General features: G+C 54.4%; 5 protein-coding genes across 5 annotated transcripts; 3 read left to right on the plus strand and 2 right to left on the minus strand.

Moving 5' to 3' along the window:
- Positions 1-371: 371 nt before the first annotated feature.
- On the minus strand, positions 372-4,162 carry ACET3X_000372 (uncharacterized protein; the record flags this gene model as incomplete). Its single annotated transcript, XM_069447660.1, has 3 exons — positions 372-2,167; positions 2,217-2,249; positions 2,458-4,162. The coding sequence occupies 3 exons, from the start codon at positions 4,160-4,162 to the stop codon at positions 372-374; spliced, it is 3,534 nt and encodes a 1,177-aa protein (XP_069310614.1).
- Positions 4,163-4,588: 426 nt separating this feature from the next.
- Positions 4,589-5,488, plus strand: ACET3X_000373 (uncharacterized protein; the record flags this gene model as incomplete). Its single annotated transcript, XM_069447661.1, has 1 exon — positions 4,589-5,488. One exon carries the CDS (start codon positions 4,589-4,591, stop codon positions 5,486-5,488), a length of 900 nt encoding a protein of 299 aa, XP_069310615.1.
- A 485-nt stretch (positions 5,489-5,973) lies between these two features.
- On the plus strand, positions 5,974-7,821 carry ACET3X_000374 (mitochondrial 37S ribosomal protein bS1m; the record flags this gene model as incomplete). Its single annotated transcript, XM_069447662.1, has 1 exon — positions 5,974-7,821. One exon carries the CDS (start codon positions 5,974-5,976, stop codon positions 7,819-7,821), a length of 1,848 nt encoding a protein of 615 aa, XP_069310616.1.
- Positions 7,822-11,506: 3,685 nt separating this feature from the next.
- Positions 11,507-13,992, plus strand: ACET3X_000375 (uncharacterized protein). The gene has a single exon (XM_069447663.1). It carries the CDS (start codon positions 11,919-11,921, stop codon positions 13,815-13,817), a length of 1,899 nt encoding a protein of 632 aa, XP_069310617.1. The 5' UTR covers positions 11,507-11,918; the 3' UTR covers positions 13,818-13,992.
- Positions 13,993-16,577: 2,585 nt separating this feature from the next.
- Positions 16,578-17,232, minus strand: ACET3X_000376 (uncharacterized protein; the record flags this gene model as incomplete). Its single annotated transcript, XM_069447664.1, has 2 exons — positions 16,578-17,102; positions 17,152-17,232. The coding sequence occupies 2 exons, from the start codon at positions 17,230-17,232 to the stop codon at positions 16,578-16,580; spliced, it is 606 nt and encodes a 201-aa protein (XP_069310618.1).
- Positions 17,233-17,393: the final 161 nt, after the last annotated feature.

Here is a 17,393-nt window from a genome sequence, read left to right on the forward strand (position 1 = left end):
GTATCCTGTCCTAGACCGGTACTTATCAACCTTCCAGATCTTCATCGTCCCTCTCGTCAGCCCCTACATTTACACGGCTTCCAGGAGGACAATATATGCGCCATAGAGATATCGGTAGACCCCTTCTTGGCTTTGTGTGCTTTGCGGTCGAACTTGGCAGGCTTGTCAGAACTGTCGAAGGGTATTGAGGTCTGTCGGAATGCTTGACGTGGATGATGGTAGACAGGTTTCGAGGTATCGAGGTAGATTCATATACGTGACGGTGGTGATGGCAGAAAGCTCTGCAGGCCAGACAGGGAGCACAGATACAAAACTAGGTTCTAATTACAATCCTACACTCCTTGCTCACCTACAAACGACCCTCCACCCAATCAGTTCCAACCAACCCAACTCTTACTCATGACACGCCATACCCTTACTTCACCTGATCTCAAGTCTCCCATCTTGAAGCTCTCAGGCTTGACCTTCTTGTGCTCGCGGCCTTGCTCCCAAGCCCGTACCTTCTTCTTGCTACCGTCCCACTCAACAACAACGCCCACGTGATCTGGCTTTCCTACATCCATTGCGTATCTGGCATGCATTGGTCCAGTCTTGCCTTGGAACTTGGCGTTGCGGAAGCTGATAATGTCGCCAGGGCGAATCTCATCATAAGACTGAGTTGACGCGTTGGCCAAGTTCGCGTAGACGAGCGCGCCGTAGGAGCGGGTTGAGATCGGAGGCAATGCGTCATTGAAGGGCTTCAAGAGCTCATCAACGAGACCGTGCGGCGTACCATTGCCGACAACAGTGTTCTGCTTCGATTCAATGGTCTTGGCTATCGAGCGACCGAACTGTTCGTATGCGTTCTCCAGCTGATCGGGCCGTTGGCTGGGAGGTGGCGGCTCATTGCGCTGCTCAAGGTCAACGTCAGAGACATTGGTGGCCTCGAAGCGAGCGGAGATGACTGTTTGCGAATAGTCCAGGTAGAGAACCTTGATGAGTTTCTCTACAGTGTTGCCTGACTGCGACTCCTTCATGTCGACCAGAACGTCTTTGCGGCCTTGCAGCGAAGGAGGGAGCAGCTTGGGTTGAGTCCACCAATGCGACGAGACCCCCAGATCGATATCGCTTGCAATGAAACCTTGGTTCGTCGCCGGACGAGACTGGTCCATAGAGGAGCGAGTTGTAAGCATCTGGGCGGCATCAAGCGACTTTCGAGTGTTCAGTATCCGAGGCGGTGTCTCTGTTGAAATGGGCGAGAACATGGAAACAGGACGCTCTTGGGGCGGCGGAGCTTGCAACTGTGGAGGAGGTGGAGGTGCATGCTGGTGCGGCGGGGCCTGAGGCGGAGGAGGCGGCGGCCGGTCGTGAGACTTCTGGGACGGAGGCGAAGAGTACAAGTCATCCTCATCGTCTGATTGTTGACGCTGTGACATTGGGGGCATCGATGGGGGCATCGGTGGCGGTGGACGGCTCTGTGGAGGAGGCGGCTGGCTTTGCGGGGGTGGCGGAACTGACCTCGGAGCTGGAGGCGCCGCAGCTTGTGGAGGTGGTGGCCCAGTATACTTGTAAGGATCATACTCGTCGTCGTCGTCATCCATAGGAGCGTTGCGAGTTGGCGGTGGTACCGGTGGTAGAGGAGGAGCACCACGTGGGGCATCAGTCGATGGCCGACTGGGCGGAGGAGGCGGAACTGCACGAGGTGCAGTAGGAAGTGGGGGCGGCATGCCATGGGGAATTGTAGGCGATTTTGCTGATGTTGGCTCGTCTGTCAGGGTGCCGTCATCTACACTCGAATCCCGAGCATGTGACTTCAAGGCATCTTTGTGAGGTGCCTCTGGTGCGATATCCGTGTCATAATCACCTTCGTAGTCGGTTTCGCCCTCGTTACGGTCTAGTTTGCGGATTGGTAGATCCTCATGACGCGAAGGGGGTGCTTGTGCTGGTGGAGGTGGTGGAGGCGGCCGGCCCATTGTTGTTGTAGATGCAGGACTCGCAGACGGAAGGGGTGGCGCACGCCTCTCTGATGAATCCTGTGACGACTCACCGGGAGCAAAATATGAGAGCCGTTTGTTGGGTGCTTGCACTGGGGCGGAGGGGGTGTTGGCAGTGTCTGTCAATTCATCACCAGACTCAGATCCGGGTCCAGGAGAGAGAACCTGAGGAGGGGGCGGCGGCACTGGTCGAGCTACGTAATGTCAGCACAAGCTTGATTTCCACGAGGCGATGTGACTTACACGCTGCTGGCACCGAAGGAGGGGCAGGTCGTCCTGAGTATTGTCAGTACAGCCTCAATAAGAACGCAAACCACAAGCCCATGCACACACATACTAGACACGCATACAGTCATGACATATTCCGATAGACCATCATAAGCAATATAGGTCTTTGACAAAGTCTCGGAAGATGGTGGCTGCAAGCAGTCTTGGGCATGGCGTACGAAAGCGTGGATTGGTTTGCGAGGAATCAAAAACTTACGGTCTGTTGGGACGGGTGGGGGACCATCGCCAGTAGACGCTGGCTGAACTGGCTGAGATATGACTTCCTCAACATCGGGCACTTCGTCCGCAGGATGAGCGCTGGTTACAGGGTGCGAGGTGTCGTCCTCCTTTTCGACGGAGAGCGCGCGGTCTTCTGGCTCTGGACTTTTAACGGGTGCCAGGCCGGGCATACCGAACCCAAACATAGGCACACGTTGCTGAGGCATGCTGTACGATTCGGCGTCTTCGGGCTTCTTCTCGAGAGTCGGCTTCTTTTTTGGTTTTGGTGGAAGACCGCCCATGGGCATAGGACCGCCAAACATGGGTATTCCACCCATGCCGCCGCCCAATCTCCTCATGCGCTCACGTAGCTCCTCCTTGCGTCTCAGCTCCGCAGTCTCCTCGTCTTCCTCCTCGTCTTCCTCTTCTTGTTCGGGAGCGTCTTGCTCGTCGCCAACATTGGGCTCTTCCGTAGGAGCATTAGCTGCTTTGGGGGGTGGCGGCGGGGGGTGCCTGCTCTTGGGTCGGTCCTCGTCCTCTTCGACACTTGTGGACTCTCCGCCGGCATCCTCAGTGTCTCCAGCGGTGGATTGATCGGCATCGTTTTCGCTGAGTAGTTCGCGATTGCGGGCTTCCGAGTCCGGAGACCGAATGTCATGAGATGCCCGCGGAGGTCGATTCTGGTCGATGGACGCACGACCTTTGGACGCTCCGCTTGTCACGCGCTCTAGGCCAGGGTCTTCACTGTCTTCAGCGTGGGCGTCTTGGGACTCAGTCCTCTTGACTACAGGTGGTCTAGGCTTTGGCTTTTCCTTGTGCGCAGCTGCCATCCTTTCTGCCTGTTCCTGCTGTTGTTTCTGAAGCAGAGCAATGCGTTCCTTCAGACTCATCTTGGGCTGCTGTTCTTCTTCGCCCTCGTTTGTTTTCGGAGCATCCTGAGCAGCCAGACCCGCACGCTCTGCATCGTTCTGGAGCTGCGCCTGGCGCTCTGCAATCTCGGGATCCTCTTCACGGCGGTATGTCTTGACTGGTGCAGCTGCCGATTCTCGGGTAGGAGGAACGTAGGCATTCCGACTCGGCGGAGGAGCAACGAATGGTTTCTTGACGAAGCTCGGAGCACCGCCGGATGGCTTGATAGGTTTGGGCGGAGGCTCGCTCGTCTTGTTGAAGGCGGCAATGCGGCTCAGGAAAGCATTGTTCTTAGCGGCGACAGGTGGCGGGGCCTTCTTCGCAGGAGGAGCTGGCTTGGACGACTCTGGCTGCGGTGGCAGAGCTTCTGGGGCCTTTGCGCTCGACGCAGAGCGGGGTGACATGGGCGACATGGGCAACGGGGTTGTTTTGGCGGCCTGGGGCACGTCGATGGGGGGAGGCTGTGGCTTGGGCGGCTCTGGCTCTTTAGGCTGGACTGGTTCTGGTTCCTGCTGGGGGACCTGAGGCGTGGGCGGAGCTTCTTGCACAGGTGGCTGCTCCAAGGGCTTGTGCCGTGATGCTCGGTTGGGCCGTGGCGGCGGCTCTGGCTCGTAGCGCTCGACAAAGTTCCTGGGGAAGAGGCCATCGTGCTTGGTGCCGTTGTCGTCGGTGTATTCACCCACGTACCAGTCGTCGCCCTCCTCCTCGGTCACGGAGATTATCTGGCCGACCTTGAAGCCCAAATCATCTTCGTGGGGGGACGTGTAGTCGTAGACGGCCTTTACTTTGTACATGGCGGCGGGCTACAAGTGGTGGGTGCAGTCGTTCCAGCTGCAGGATGCTCAATGGGGGTGACAGCTGCAGTCCCTGCCTAACAGCGCTACGGCAAGATGGTGTGGGAGCTCTCTCTCTAGGGCGCTGTGCACGGCGGGTCGCGGACGTGGAGCTGCGATGCCGCGGATGTCAGCAGGTGCAGCAATGCGGGAGGCGCGGAACACTGTGACGACGTACCATGCAATGCTTGCACCCTCACAGCTCTGGGCGAGGGGTAAGGGGGCGAGGATGAGGGCTGCTGCAGGTGCCTCGTGCGAACAAGTGTGGTGACGAAGCTCAAAACAGCCCCGCCCAAGTCCCCCGACGCTCCGCCAAGCACACGCCCAAAGAGGTTCCACTTCACACTCTACTAGCCACGGCGATCCCAACACCAACCGACACCCGACATGCCGCCCAAGTCCATCCTCAAGAACACGACCGTCTCCACAAACGGACCCCCTGGAAAAAAGCCCGTGAATCCGCGCCACCTCGCCGTTGCCCGCCACCATGCGACGGTACTCGAAGACCGCAAGCGCGTCGAGGCAGAGGTCCTCGAGGCCGTCATGACGCTGATGGACTATCCCACCTCGCCAGACGCCGATCCTCAGCGGCCCTCACCCGCAGACGCGCACTTCTTCCAGAAGGCAATCATCCCCTTTCAGCCTGCCGACTACGATGCCCTCATCGAGGAGCGCAACATCGCCGACAAGTGTGGCTATGCGCTATGCCCAAAACCCAAGAAGAAGGCGCGGTCCACCGCAAGGAAGCAGTTTGTCGACACAGACCACGGTGTGCAGATCGTAGATAGGAAGGTGCTCGAGGTGTGGTGTTCAGACGACTGCGCCAAACGGGCACTCTACGTCAAGGTGCAGCTGAACGAAGAGCCAGCGTGGATGCGACACGGTGGATACGGCGATAAGATTGAGCTCATGGTGGAGAACGCCGAAGAGCACCAGAAGGCGCTACCACTACGCTTGAAGCAGGAAGCCGCGACCACGGCGCATGTAGATGACGAAGCAGACCTGGATGCAGCCTGGGCTGCTCAAGCAGATGCGATAAAAAATCTGGCGCTCGAGCGTGGAGAAAAGCCGGGTAACATAACCAAGGCAAATAACGATCTCATCCAAGACCAGATTCTCGAGCGCTCTTCCAGCACCGCGCCGCCGCAGCCACCCTCGCTTCCTTCCCAAACCTCTGACCATACCATGGCCATCGAAGGCCACGTTCCACGTATCAACCGCAAAGACAAAGATGACGACGACGATGAGGACGATGACCAAGACTGGGACAAGCACCTGCCTGGTTGAGCTGTTAAGACCGAGGTCCTGTCATATTACAGTCCTCGCTATATATGAGACTACCATGAAACGCACAAAACGTTTGACTCACAAAGAAATTCGGTCGACCATGCGGATAGAACCTATTGGCCGAACGTATTTGTAGAGAAAGATCCCAGCCTGGAAATGGTGGGAATCTTGCGCTCTGTAGGACACAAGGCATTCCAGAAGTCCTGCTGTCAAAAGTGCAAAATCTAACAACGCTTTAGAAATCTTTCAAGAAGCTTGCTCCTGCTAGATAGCTGCAGATAATTCACCTTGGAAAATTATATCAATAGAAGCTATATCCAACCGTCTTGACATGGTGATGTGATCGATGCTGTGACCCATCAGAAGCCGCGGAGGTCTCGCACGGACCTTAGCCGCAAACTCCATCGACATTTCTGTACGACGCACAGCGGGATCGTCACTTCAGCCGCCATTGAACGCCCACACGCGGCTGTCGCATCGCCAAGATGTCTCTAAGTCGGCAGTCCCTTTCGCCTACTGCAAACCTCCTCCGGAATTCCCGCCTGTTCTCGCTGCCAAACCCGCTCCCACGACCGCCCGTGAGCCAAACCTACGGCGCGGGCATCTCCAAGTCCTCCGACACCGCCACGCTTCCATACCCGACCCACCAGGCCATTGCGACAACAAAGTCATCGTTGGCACGTGGTGACTGGGGTCTCAAGCGACCAATCCCATCGAGGAGTCACATAGTTCAGACGAGCGATCCAGTGCTGAGGGTCACTCAACTTGATACCATTGAACATGTTACCGACTTCGACTCTGCGGCAGACCATGTGCGGACTAGGCAAAAATGGGAGGAGATGGGTATGCCGATGATGAAGGGCTCGTCCAAGATAACGAACGAGCCACCGCTGGGAGCCTTTGAGGTCCGGGACGATACCACAAGTTACGATACCGAGATGGGACTAGATGAGGCTGGACTGTATTTGAAGGCACTCAAGAAGAGTATGCCAAAAAAGCGAGTCAAGTCCCAGCGGGAGGCTCTCAGCACTGCCTGGAATGAGAAATGGCAATCAAAACTCGCGAGCTTCAGGGCCCGTGGATGGGGTGAGGGCCTTGTCGATTACAAGGCCTTTCAAAGAAAAGCGGCGAGGAAAGGATCAGAGACCGAGCCCTGGTTGGAAGAGTTCGTGGCCTTTCAGAAAGAGCAAAATGAAGCAAAGAAAGCCTTGAAACAGCAACTGGCTCAGACCGCAGAATTGTTGCCATTCACACCTTTTACCCCACCGCCTGTGGATCCAGTCGTCCACAACACTAGGCGGTGGAAGCACGATGGCCCTTGGCTTCCTGGCATGAGCGCCGACGAATTTGTTTCTTACCTCAGCAAACAGATCACAGGCCGTAAGAAGGAGTTCAATGATTACCTGGTCGAGTATGTCAAGAATGAGATCTACACCGCCCGCCGACTTGCAGCTTCAAAAACTGGTGAGGTCCCGCCAATTGACGCCCAAGAAGCCGAGGCATGGAACGAGCAGCGAGAGAGCGCCTGGCGCCAGATCACGATACCTCAGATCGAAGCTGGCATCAAGGCGCTGCGAATAGAGGCTGCAAACGATCCATTGTCCAGCAAGCTCTTCAGCAAATTGATCGTTCCCTTCTTGAGGATACCGGCCATCAAGTTCAAGAACACGACCTTCAAGGAGGACGCCGCCAAGCGCGACGTCGAAATGTTCCACTTCGAGCAAGAATCCGCACCCCTCTCCACCCACCCTTCAGCTGGACTCGGCTACCTCCGCCACTATTCCTACCTCGCCAACCACCCCATTCTCGGTCCCCAGGCCAAGCCCACTCCCATCACAGCCCGTCTCTTGCAAGCCAGACGCACAGGCACTTCGAATGAGCTCTACGCACGCTTCGGAGTAGGCGGCTTCGTAGCAAACGATCAATACAAGATGACAGACTACTCACCTACGAACCGCAACATGCGCTTGGCCAACGCAAAGGACGTCGAGACGATCGATGTCGACACGCCTGGTGGCAAGAAGATCATGGTGCTACCGAAATACGCTCAGGTCACAAATGATGGCCGCATTCACATCAAGCTTGATCGTGCCGTGGGCCCTGAAGTCAAGATTGCGAGGGGTGAACTGGATGATAAGCCGCCTGTTAGGGAGAACATTGATAACGGCGACCTGGAGAGCATGGTCAGTGGAGTGGGAAAGAGTGGCATCAAGGAATTGGATGAGATGAGTGAGAAGGGTCAGCAGTTGAGTGAGTTTTTGCAGCGCGAGAGCCCACAAGGACGGGCGCAGCCGGCAAAGGGTTTCCCTGGGATGGCGGAGGCGTTGAGGTAGATGGTAGAAAGAGATCTTGTAGTATACTGCATCCGTTGTACTGTATTGTATGAAATGAATATGAGATATGCATATATCGTTTCCGAATGATCCCTTGGGTGGTGGGCCCAGCTAGTCTTATAGAGAACAAATTTGTATGAGATTTCGTCAAATGTCAAATGTATCAAATACATCAGGTAGTCATGAGAGAGGATAACGAGAAGGAATTCCAAGTGGTATGGACGGCAGTTAGAGCCAAGCATGTACACGGCATCATGTTTTTACGGATCACAGTGCGTAAGAAGTGAGTGACTGATGGCAAAAAGTATCCCAAGATCTGCTCGTCATCTGACAGACGATATCTTCGCAGGCCCTGTCCATGCAGCGCAGTTTGGTCCTTTGGATGAGACATCAGCCCATGCGCTATATTGGCGATATCGCTCGCTCGAGACTGTGGATCCAAGACTGACAGTGAGACATGACATGCCTACAGAATGGCCAAGAAACTTCCAGATATCACTTACTGACAAAACAGACAGATACCGATGACCGAGGTTATGCATTAGGAGACCTCGGGCCGTACTAGTGTTGAACATGATGGTTGCCTACATTGTGAGACATTCTGGCAGGCACCAACTTCGGCTTAGGAGGAGCCGACGAGAAAGTCGGTCGGAGATGCTAAGAAAGAAATGTCCGGCTGCTGTGCCGCATCATGGTGGTGGCTAGCATGCCGAACAACACGCGTCTTGGACAAGGATGGTTGGGAAGAGAACTCGCAGTCTTCTTTCGAGGTGAGACAAACGCCTGGTGGTAGTAGCCGATCTGGGTTACTCTGAGTTGGTCCGTACGGAAGCAGTCATCTACATTCATGCATTATGATCCTGGTGGCCAATCGTCACATGGCGGCTAGTGTATAGTCGTGTTCTGTTTGGTTCATTCGAGAATGTAAGCCATTGCAATGGCAAGGTCTCACTCGACCTGACTTTTACATGTTTGCCCGTGAAATCTCGCCATGCTTGGCAATATCTCGCAAAAGATACCGTTCAGAAGCTGTTGATCGCATTCGGCTACATGAAAGAATTTTTGGTGTTGATACCTGATCCTTGGCCTCAGCAGCTGTTTCAGCTGTCATTGTACCCATGCAATCAAGCTTATTGTTCCTGCGCAAGGCCGTGGTTGGTGCCCAGTGGCTATGGGACCGAGGCTTGGTAGTAGTTTGCGTGTTGATTACGGACGGCGAGGCAGGACGGGCCGGCGCGTACATTGTGCCAGTAAGATAAGAGAAAGAGGTGGCTGTGTGTGGATATGTGTATCAAGCAAACCTGCTGGCGAGACCTTGGCACGTTTGAGTCGTAGCAACCGTGGGCGGTTTACGCGGTTGATAATATTGCGTTGGCAGTGGTGATTAAAATTCAGAAGGACCAGAAGATATGCTTGTCGTTAGCTGCTCGATTTGCAGTCTTTGGGAAGCGCTCCTTGCCACGAAATCGTCCATGGCGGTGTGACAATGACATGGAAGGAAAACACCACAACCACTTCGATACCACAGCGACGCCATTGGCGCCACTACTCAACGATATCACATGTTGCGTGCAGGGTGTCCAAGCATGGCGGTGATTTGGGTGGGTCTGGGGTTCGCAGTGGTTTCCGCAGCCGCTGGTCGGGCCATCGCGAGGTCATCGATAGCGTGAGCAAAGTTTGCGTCCTGCAAACTTTTGGGTACATCAGGCGGCCAACGAGGCTGAGGGATTATGTGACACTGATAGTAGATTGGTGGTATACTGTGGCGCGGCATGCAGTAAGACGCGATCAGTCTAGTCTATCGAGGCGTCGTGGCTGAGGCAGAGAAATCGGTGGACACTGACGTGCACCATCGAATTTAACCGGTATGGTGTTTGCGAAAACACGGTGAGACGATATTTTGGTCAAGACAGACTGTTGATCGGAAAAGTGAATCGCAGAGGATGTTGAGCAAAGTGTCTTGGAACATGCTTTTGTCGCGATGATTCATGGATCGACCACGCTTCTCGCAGTAAAGACGCATGTTACTATGATGCCACATGCAACCAGAATTGAAACCATCGTCCGTCTCTATGTCAGCAGTTGGAAGAGTGTGCGCCACTGCAGATGAGAACTGTGGCTGCTTGAGATGGCCGTGCTTCCTGATTAGGTCACATCTCCTCTCTGGTGTGCTGGGAGACGCAAGTAGCGGTGTCGCAAATTAAAGGGACGGCTCGCTTGCTCTTCCACTTGCACCTGTCTGAAATTCACGAATTTCGACCCCCAAAGTAACAGAAAGTGGACGGAACGCACAACATTTAGGGCTGGTGATTGCAGACTGAGGCTGTGAAGCCGTGGAAAAGACTGGGGGGGGGGGGGCCAGGGGTGGACCAAACGGCTCGCCAGGAGGATACGTCGGATGACAGCCACATTCGGCAGACAAAGACGCTTGTGTGACTATCGCATTCGCGCTGACGATGGTGGAGATTTGTAAGGAGTGCGGTTTGTCGTCAGGGTCGGCGAATTGCAGCCTCTCGGTGTTACATCACGAGTCGGCGCTAAGGGACAATGTGCTCGATATTGGGGGAAGGCGCTGACCAAGACTCACCTTCCGGCCGCAGGTGTCGACTGCTCTTTCCCGACTTTGGATGAGTCAAGGCAGCAAGGTAGCAGCAGCACACTCACATGCTCAGCGATTGGGCCTGCCCCCCATCATCAACCAACATGTCCACGGCCGCAATCCATCAGCACCTCTTTCGCGAATGTGCAAGAAACTAGCAGCGCGCAACAATAGAATCACGCTGTCGAAGTTTTGGGATGCGACGCATGAGGCCAGTATGCGAACGATGCATCCGCTGCTCGCGTGGGTGTGCATCTCCCTCTAGTGCCCGCCGCACTGTGAGGGACCCCACTGCCACCAACCAGTCGAGCGGCCAAGCACACTTCCCTCCACCCATCTCAATCAATCACCAGTGTAAAGCAATATGGTCGGGCATTGGGCGCCGACCAAATCCCTGGCTTTTGGTGCCTGGCATCGAGGGCCGCCTGCCTGACGATACGGGAATGACTGCATGGCGCCTGCCTCTATTCGCCAGTCTCTCAGCTGAAAGCTGTCAGTCCGGATTTCCTCCATCACTAACAGCACCAGCACGTCCCCGTCTTTCCAAGAAAGACGAATGTCATCGAGCAAAACCACTAGGTTTGAGCTTAGGGGGACGATGATGATGAGGGAGACGAGGGATGCGCTCGAGCACCGGCAGTTTGTCATTGCTGCCCATCGAGTCTGAGACAGGTCGCGCGGCCGCGCGGATGCGCAAACCGGCTGCCAAACTCGACAATTTCTCTCATTCCCCAATTGCAGCGGGCCCATCTCCCTCATCATCACCCTCAGGCACAGAAAATCCGGTCACGGCCAGGGTCCACTTGTGGCTGGGCGGTGTCCTCGGTCGCTCGCGGGCTGTGCAATTCACCGCTGCGCAGCCCTAAGGGATGGCCCCAAAGACGCCCGGATCATGTTCATGCATTCTGTCCTGTCCGGCGCTGCGGCCTGGCACTGGCACTTTTTTCTGCACGCCCGTTTCGGTCATCGCTGGTAAATCTGCTCCCTTGTCCACTCACTGCGCACTTTTCCAGGCTGCACTCTGCGCCGCCTGGTGCTTAAAAGAACCCCTTGCCCAGTAGGGCTGCACTTTACTTTCTCCAAAGTCGCATGGCTCCCCGCACATCACACTCTATTATTACCCCTTCGCCCCTCTGACTCTTTCGCTTTTCGGTTCTTACTTGAACTGACGAGTACACTCATCCTGCTTGTCGCTTGTCTCATTCGGGCCGTCACCTGCTGCTCAAATACCGGCCGTATCCCCAACATTGCCGGAGCATCAAGCAAATACAAATTGACGCATCTTTTGGTCAAATTGTACTTTGTGTGGTCATTTTACGCTTATCACTGGATACATCCCTTACACCAGATACTTCCGCGTCTGCCCATTCTCCAACTGGTTTATCAATTCAGTCAAGTTGGACTGATACCACCTTCTTGAACTCCAGGCGGAGAGCCCTACCGCCGTTCTCGTCTCTGAATCTCTCAACCTCATCACTAACTATTCCACATTATCGCCATGTGTCGGATAGAGGAACGCGTCGAGTACAACCCTGATGGGCGACCCATGACATCCTCCCGGATCCGCCTGTGTGAGAAGGCACGCGATAGAAAACCGTGCCGGGACGCAGTAGTCATACCCTATCGATACAACTCCAAGAGAGGCTCTACAGGCCGCGACAACACACCATCCCCGATAGACCCACCAACCCCCACCGGTAGTGGAACATACCTAGTTGAGACACGTCGTCCTTCTGGCAGTGGCAGCCGCCCTTCTACCCAGGATGGCCAGCGACCCATCAGCACCGAAATCATCATCGGGTTTGGTTCCAAGAAGGACAAGACCAAGAAGTATCCATCCATCTCTGTCTCCACCAAGCCATTTGACCGGTCTTCTCTCGGCTCCAGGGGATCTCATGAGGCTGCCATTGAGTCGATAGGCTCCGACGCCTCATACCCTGTACGGACAGGCTTTCCAGAAGCGCCTTTGCCTCCGACGGCGACTTTTGATCATCCCAATAATTATCTTGCCACTCCTACTTTATCCTACGGATATCGTCCTTCGCATGTTCCATCGGCATCCTCCAGCCAAACACCATCGCTCTATGCAGACGATGACCCACCGGCTAGGCAGCGGAGTACAAGATACCCTGCTGTAGTCGTCCACAACCCGCCTCCTGCCACCCCATCTTCACCGTCTCAACGCCCTGCTGCGACGTCGTCTGGTTCATACCGGACTTCAAAGATTGTTCCGCGAGACTCCTATCGGGATCCACTTGACAACGACGTCTTTGCCGACAACTCTTCGTACAGCGGCTCGGGTATGCCTGAAGCCAACCGTCGTCCCAAGAACAGTGACGAGCGACCGAGGCAGTCCAAATCAGGCCGACGTCAAGAGGAGTCTGAGCGGCAGACAGCCGAAGAAGCTGCAAAGGCAGAGAGGGAGAATGAGAGGCACGTGCGCTTCGAACTTGGCCGCGCAGAGAGTCGCGCGAAGGAGAGAGCAGAAAATCACCTAGCTGAGAAGGAAAAGGATCGAGCAGCAGCCAGAGAGGAGTCTCGCCGCCTTAAAGAGGAAGAGCGCCGTCTTAAAGAAGAGGAGCGTTTGCGTCAAGAGGAGAAAGATCTCGAGAAGGCAGCCAGAGACCGGAAGAAGGATCGGTCGAGGCCTCCAGCCACTGACTACTCAATTAAACGGCCATCTGCAACACGCAGACTGTCCTCAACCATGACGCCAGCTCAACTAGCAGACCAGCAACGCCTTATCGAAGCTGAGAAGGCGCAGATGCGTAGTGAGAGGCAGATTGCAGAAGCTCGAGAACGAGAAGAACAACTGGCGGCATCTCTGAAGAGTCAACAGGAGAAACCTGGTTACTGGGACCCGCGTGGCGGAGATCGCTCCCTTTCGAGTCGACGAGAATCAATGAATCGCCACGATAGCGTCACCTCGCGTCCTGCCGATTTGACCCGGACTCCCAGCAAGCGTCGCACAAGCATCTCGCAATCGAACCCCCCAGCACTTGATGCCCAAGCGCCTACCGAGACATACCGACCTTCTAGCTCGAGGAAACGCGCGCCACCGCCGTTGTCGTTCCCAAAGAACTTCAACCAGGACTACGCTACTAGGCCATCGTCCTCCAGGCGCCCTTCCTTTGGTGGTCAGGACAATCCCTTTGCAGCTTCCTCATCGATCGTGTCGCCTTCCGTAACATCGCAAGATCCATGGGACTTGCGCAACGTCGAGAGTGCGCTTCCGACTCCGAGAGTGCAGACCGATGGCCGTTACGGCACGGCACAGTCTCATGGCTATGTTGATCCCTTTGCGACAGACTCTGATAGTCCATCTGGGGATTACATCCAGCCTGCTTATGCATCGCGCACGGGGCTGAGCCGTAAGGGGTCGAAGAGGAAGCATTGAGCTTTACATCTACATTGCTGACCGCTTTTATCTTTGCTGTTGGAGTTTTGCGTTGTTCTGCTTTTTCTCACGATACCCTTCTCTCGCACGATTAGACTTTGGATACATATACCCCTTGCTTTATTGCGCGTGTTTAGGGAGTCAGGATCAATGATATTGTCATCATAAGTTGTCGGGTCACATCTTGTATAGCTCGTTAATGAAACCTTGTCCAATCTTTACTCTCCTGTTCACCACACTCAGCTGCATTCAGTCTACTCTGTGTACACGATTCAGGCATCTTGGAACTCTGCAAATGTTCTCTCGTCTTCTTCCTCTGATTGACTCGACGGATAGTCCACTGCAGTGTCCTGGCTACTCCCAAGATAGGCGTCACGGCTTTCAGCTCCAGTCTCCATCTGTATTCTCTGTGCGTCTTGCGTCGGAAACGTATCTGCACGTTGCTCCTCGTCTTCTGTCGTGGCACGGTAGTCCGGTCGCGGTGCACATGTAGGTCGGGATGACGACATTGCTGTATACTGAAGGGGTGTCGCGAAACCTAGTGAACGTGCGGTTTGCATAAAAGATGGTGCCGGCAGCATATCTGGGAAATCCCCGAACCGGGCACCTATTTGCTGGGGAGTTGTGCCACGCTTACGGCGATGGGGTGGTGCTGGGCGCATATCTGGAGATCCATCATGTATATCGCCAGATTGCTGCGGAGTCGTTCTACCTCCATCCTCGCTCTGGTGCTCATAGCGCTCGGGTTTTAGACCCAATTCCCTGTTTACAGCAGCGATGAGCGAAGAGTTAGACTCGGCAAGAGAGTTGAGATCCGCCCAAGAGTCAATTTGGCCTTCCATCTCTTCGGCGAGACGACGAACTAGATATAGGTAGCGACGGTGGTTGTAGAGGGTAGCGGGGACGCTGGTGTCAACCTCTTTAATTTCCCGGGATATTTTGTTAATTATCTCTGCACTGCTTCCAGCAAAGCTGTAATGTGGTGATGACATTGCGGAAATTTGGGTTCAGCGAAAGACCATTTGAAGATGTCCTGTCTCTTCAGATCTTGTACTGATGTACACTGAAGGTGCTTGCTGCGACATCTGCTGCGCAAAGGAAATGTATCACGAGATAGGAGTGGAATGACACTTTTTGTCATGCACAAGAATCGCAAACGACTGTCAGTCAAGGCTCACAACTACGTCCAGGCATGTGCATCTGAGAGCCGACATCTCGGTCCAAGGCCATGTCGCTGGTCATGGGGAGGAGTGGTAAGTCACTGTACTCCAAACCATAGAAAGTCAGCAGAGGTAAAGATCTTTGCGCATTTGGTACACCATCGTCGCCGTGCTGGGCTTGGTGGCGGCGATGACGGCTTGCAGCTCCTGAGTTGCAGGAATGTTGTTGCTGGGGAAGTGATGACTCTCTTCTTTAGACGCGATTCGCGCAACAAGATCTCTGGACTGCTAATTCAGGGCAGATCGCGTATTTGTGATCGTTCGTTGGCAACATCGGAAGCGTGTGGCTGCCACAGTGATGGTGCTTGGTAGTTTGACGTTGTGTGCTTTCTATTAATCTTCCGTTACTATTGAACACTACCGGGTGTCAATAGTAGAGGGATGATCGGGGGAAAACAGGAGAAATGTGGACGATGGTGCTGGCGGAGTGGCTGGCTGAGACGGGAACCCGCCAATTCGGAAGCGACACAAGCCGGAAGCCGGCTGCCAAATGCATCCGAAATCTTAGCCACTCACGGCACACTTCGCAAACCTTCCATCTCCTTTTCACCAACGTCATACACCTGCCTAAGGATACGCAGCGCACTTTCAAAGATGTGCCGCGTCCTGATATTATAGCGAAGCTAGCCACGCCGTCGTATACGCTGGCGCAAGAACGGCTCCCCCTCATCGAGCATACGGTCCCACCGATGCGTACAAAACATCCACTCTCTATACACCAGTATCGTCCCTAGTACAGTCGTCAGTACTGCAAAGGAAACGAAAAGAAGCATTGCGAGGAAGGGCGATCTCCTTTCCCGCGATGGTCGTCGACTCGATGTTGGCGTGGATGCCGGATCCATCGCAGATGCTTGTGTGATTATCGATGACTTTGACACAATTACTGCTCTTGTAACAGTGGGTGTGGGCCAGACAAAACCTCGATGGAGGACATGCGTGGCTTTCGCGGTTTTGGAGGAGGATACTGCAGATTTATAGGATAACAAGCTACGTGTCGGTTGGCCACCGAGACCAAGCAATGAAGTTGCGCTCAAGACTGTAATTGATGCCGCTAAGACCACAAAGAAGAGGCGGTATTTGAGTGTCATGGTGCGCTCAAGTAATGCACGGCGATGTAAGGCGATGCGTATATGTGAAGGTATTCCTGGGATGGCTGCTGCTTGAGCATGAAATCGCCTATCTTGCGCCGCGTCGCTGAAGTCTTGTAGCTCGATATCGTAGGCACAGGACATTATACGTCTATGAATTGCGTATACTGATACACGGAGTAGGCACAGCGGAAAAATATGCGAGTCACGGCATTCGCACACTCATAGACCGAGCTCGAGACACATTCGTACCCTATCTCGGAGCCTTCAGAAAGGGAATGATATCACTCAAAACATCTTCTGTCTTTTGGCAATCGCAATATGTGCATGGTTACAGCAGTAGACCTAAGCGACAGCGAGCCTTGCTATACGTTCCGCGTATCCCAAAAGCGCAGGCCAGTTTCCATCCCCCTCATTAGAATCTCTCCCCGTGGGAACCGTTGGCAGCACATCTATTCGTCCTCGACCTCTGGAACCTGAGGTAGTAGGCTCGCCGAAGTCGTGGGGTGCGGAACCTCATCAGATTGCTGGCGACGCGGTGGAAAAGAGAAGCTAATCTGCGAAGATGGCGCGGAGAAAGGAACGCGCGTATCTGGCGTAGACTGACCAAACTCCCGAAGCTTCGTTTCAAGGTACCGGATGCGATCCTCTTGTTCCCGTACGTGCTGTATTTGCTCCTGATACATGCTTGAGATGTAATCGTGCTCGTTGTACAAACGGTCGAACTTGAGGGCGCCATTGTTCACATCACCTTGAAGGCGAAGATGTTCGTGATGACTCTCAAGCTTGACACTCGCAATGTGGCGACGATGAGCTTCAGAGAGATCTCGAAGCTGCTTTTCATGTACCTCACTTACATTACCCGTGAGGAAATTGGTGAGCGCTCTGCTGGCGCTTAGACGCGCGAGAATCCCGATGGCCACAGCGGTAAAGACTGCGACCAAGAGAAATATTTCGCGGTCAGTGATGAGCATAGTCTGGAGCAGTCAGTATCTCAGTCCTTGGAAACCGGTTCAATTGACGTACCTTGGACCAAATTCCCAAGAGGAGACCAAAGATAGTCGAGCACAGGGAGATGGCGAGAAAATCGAAGCTGTTGAACTCCATGGTGACAGTGTATTTTGTGGGCAGGTGAGGTATTGAGCAGATAATGCTCAAGCCGTATCGAGCCCAAGTGAAGGGTTGTCTTGGCAGTTTAGCCGAGTTTGTGACTGTAAGTAGATGGGATGGTATATTGGCTCACACACTAGTATCACATTCTGACGGAT

Source organism: Alternaria dauci, chromosome 1, assembly GCF_042100115.1.
Source record: "Alternaria dauci strain A2016 chromosome 1, whole genome shotgun sequence".
Classification (NCBI taxonomy): domain Eukaryota; kingdom Fungi; phylum Ascomycota; class Dothideomycetes; order Pleosporales; family Pleosporaceae; genus Alternaria; species Alternaria dauci.

Coding starts and splice junctions, on each gene's coding strand:
- ACET3X_000375 (XM_069447663.1), top strand. CDS start 11,919: ATGTGTCGGATAGAGGAACGCGTCGAGTACAACCCTGATGGGCGACCC.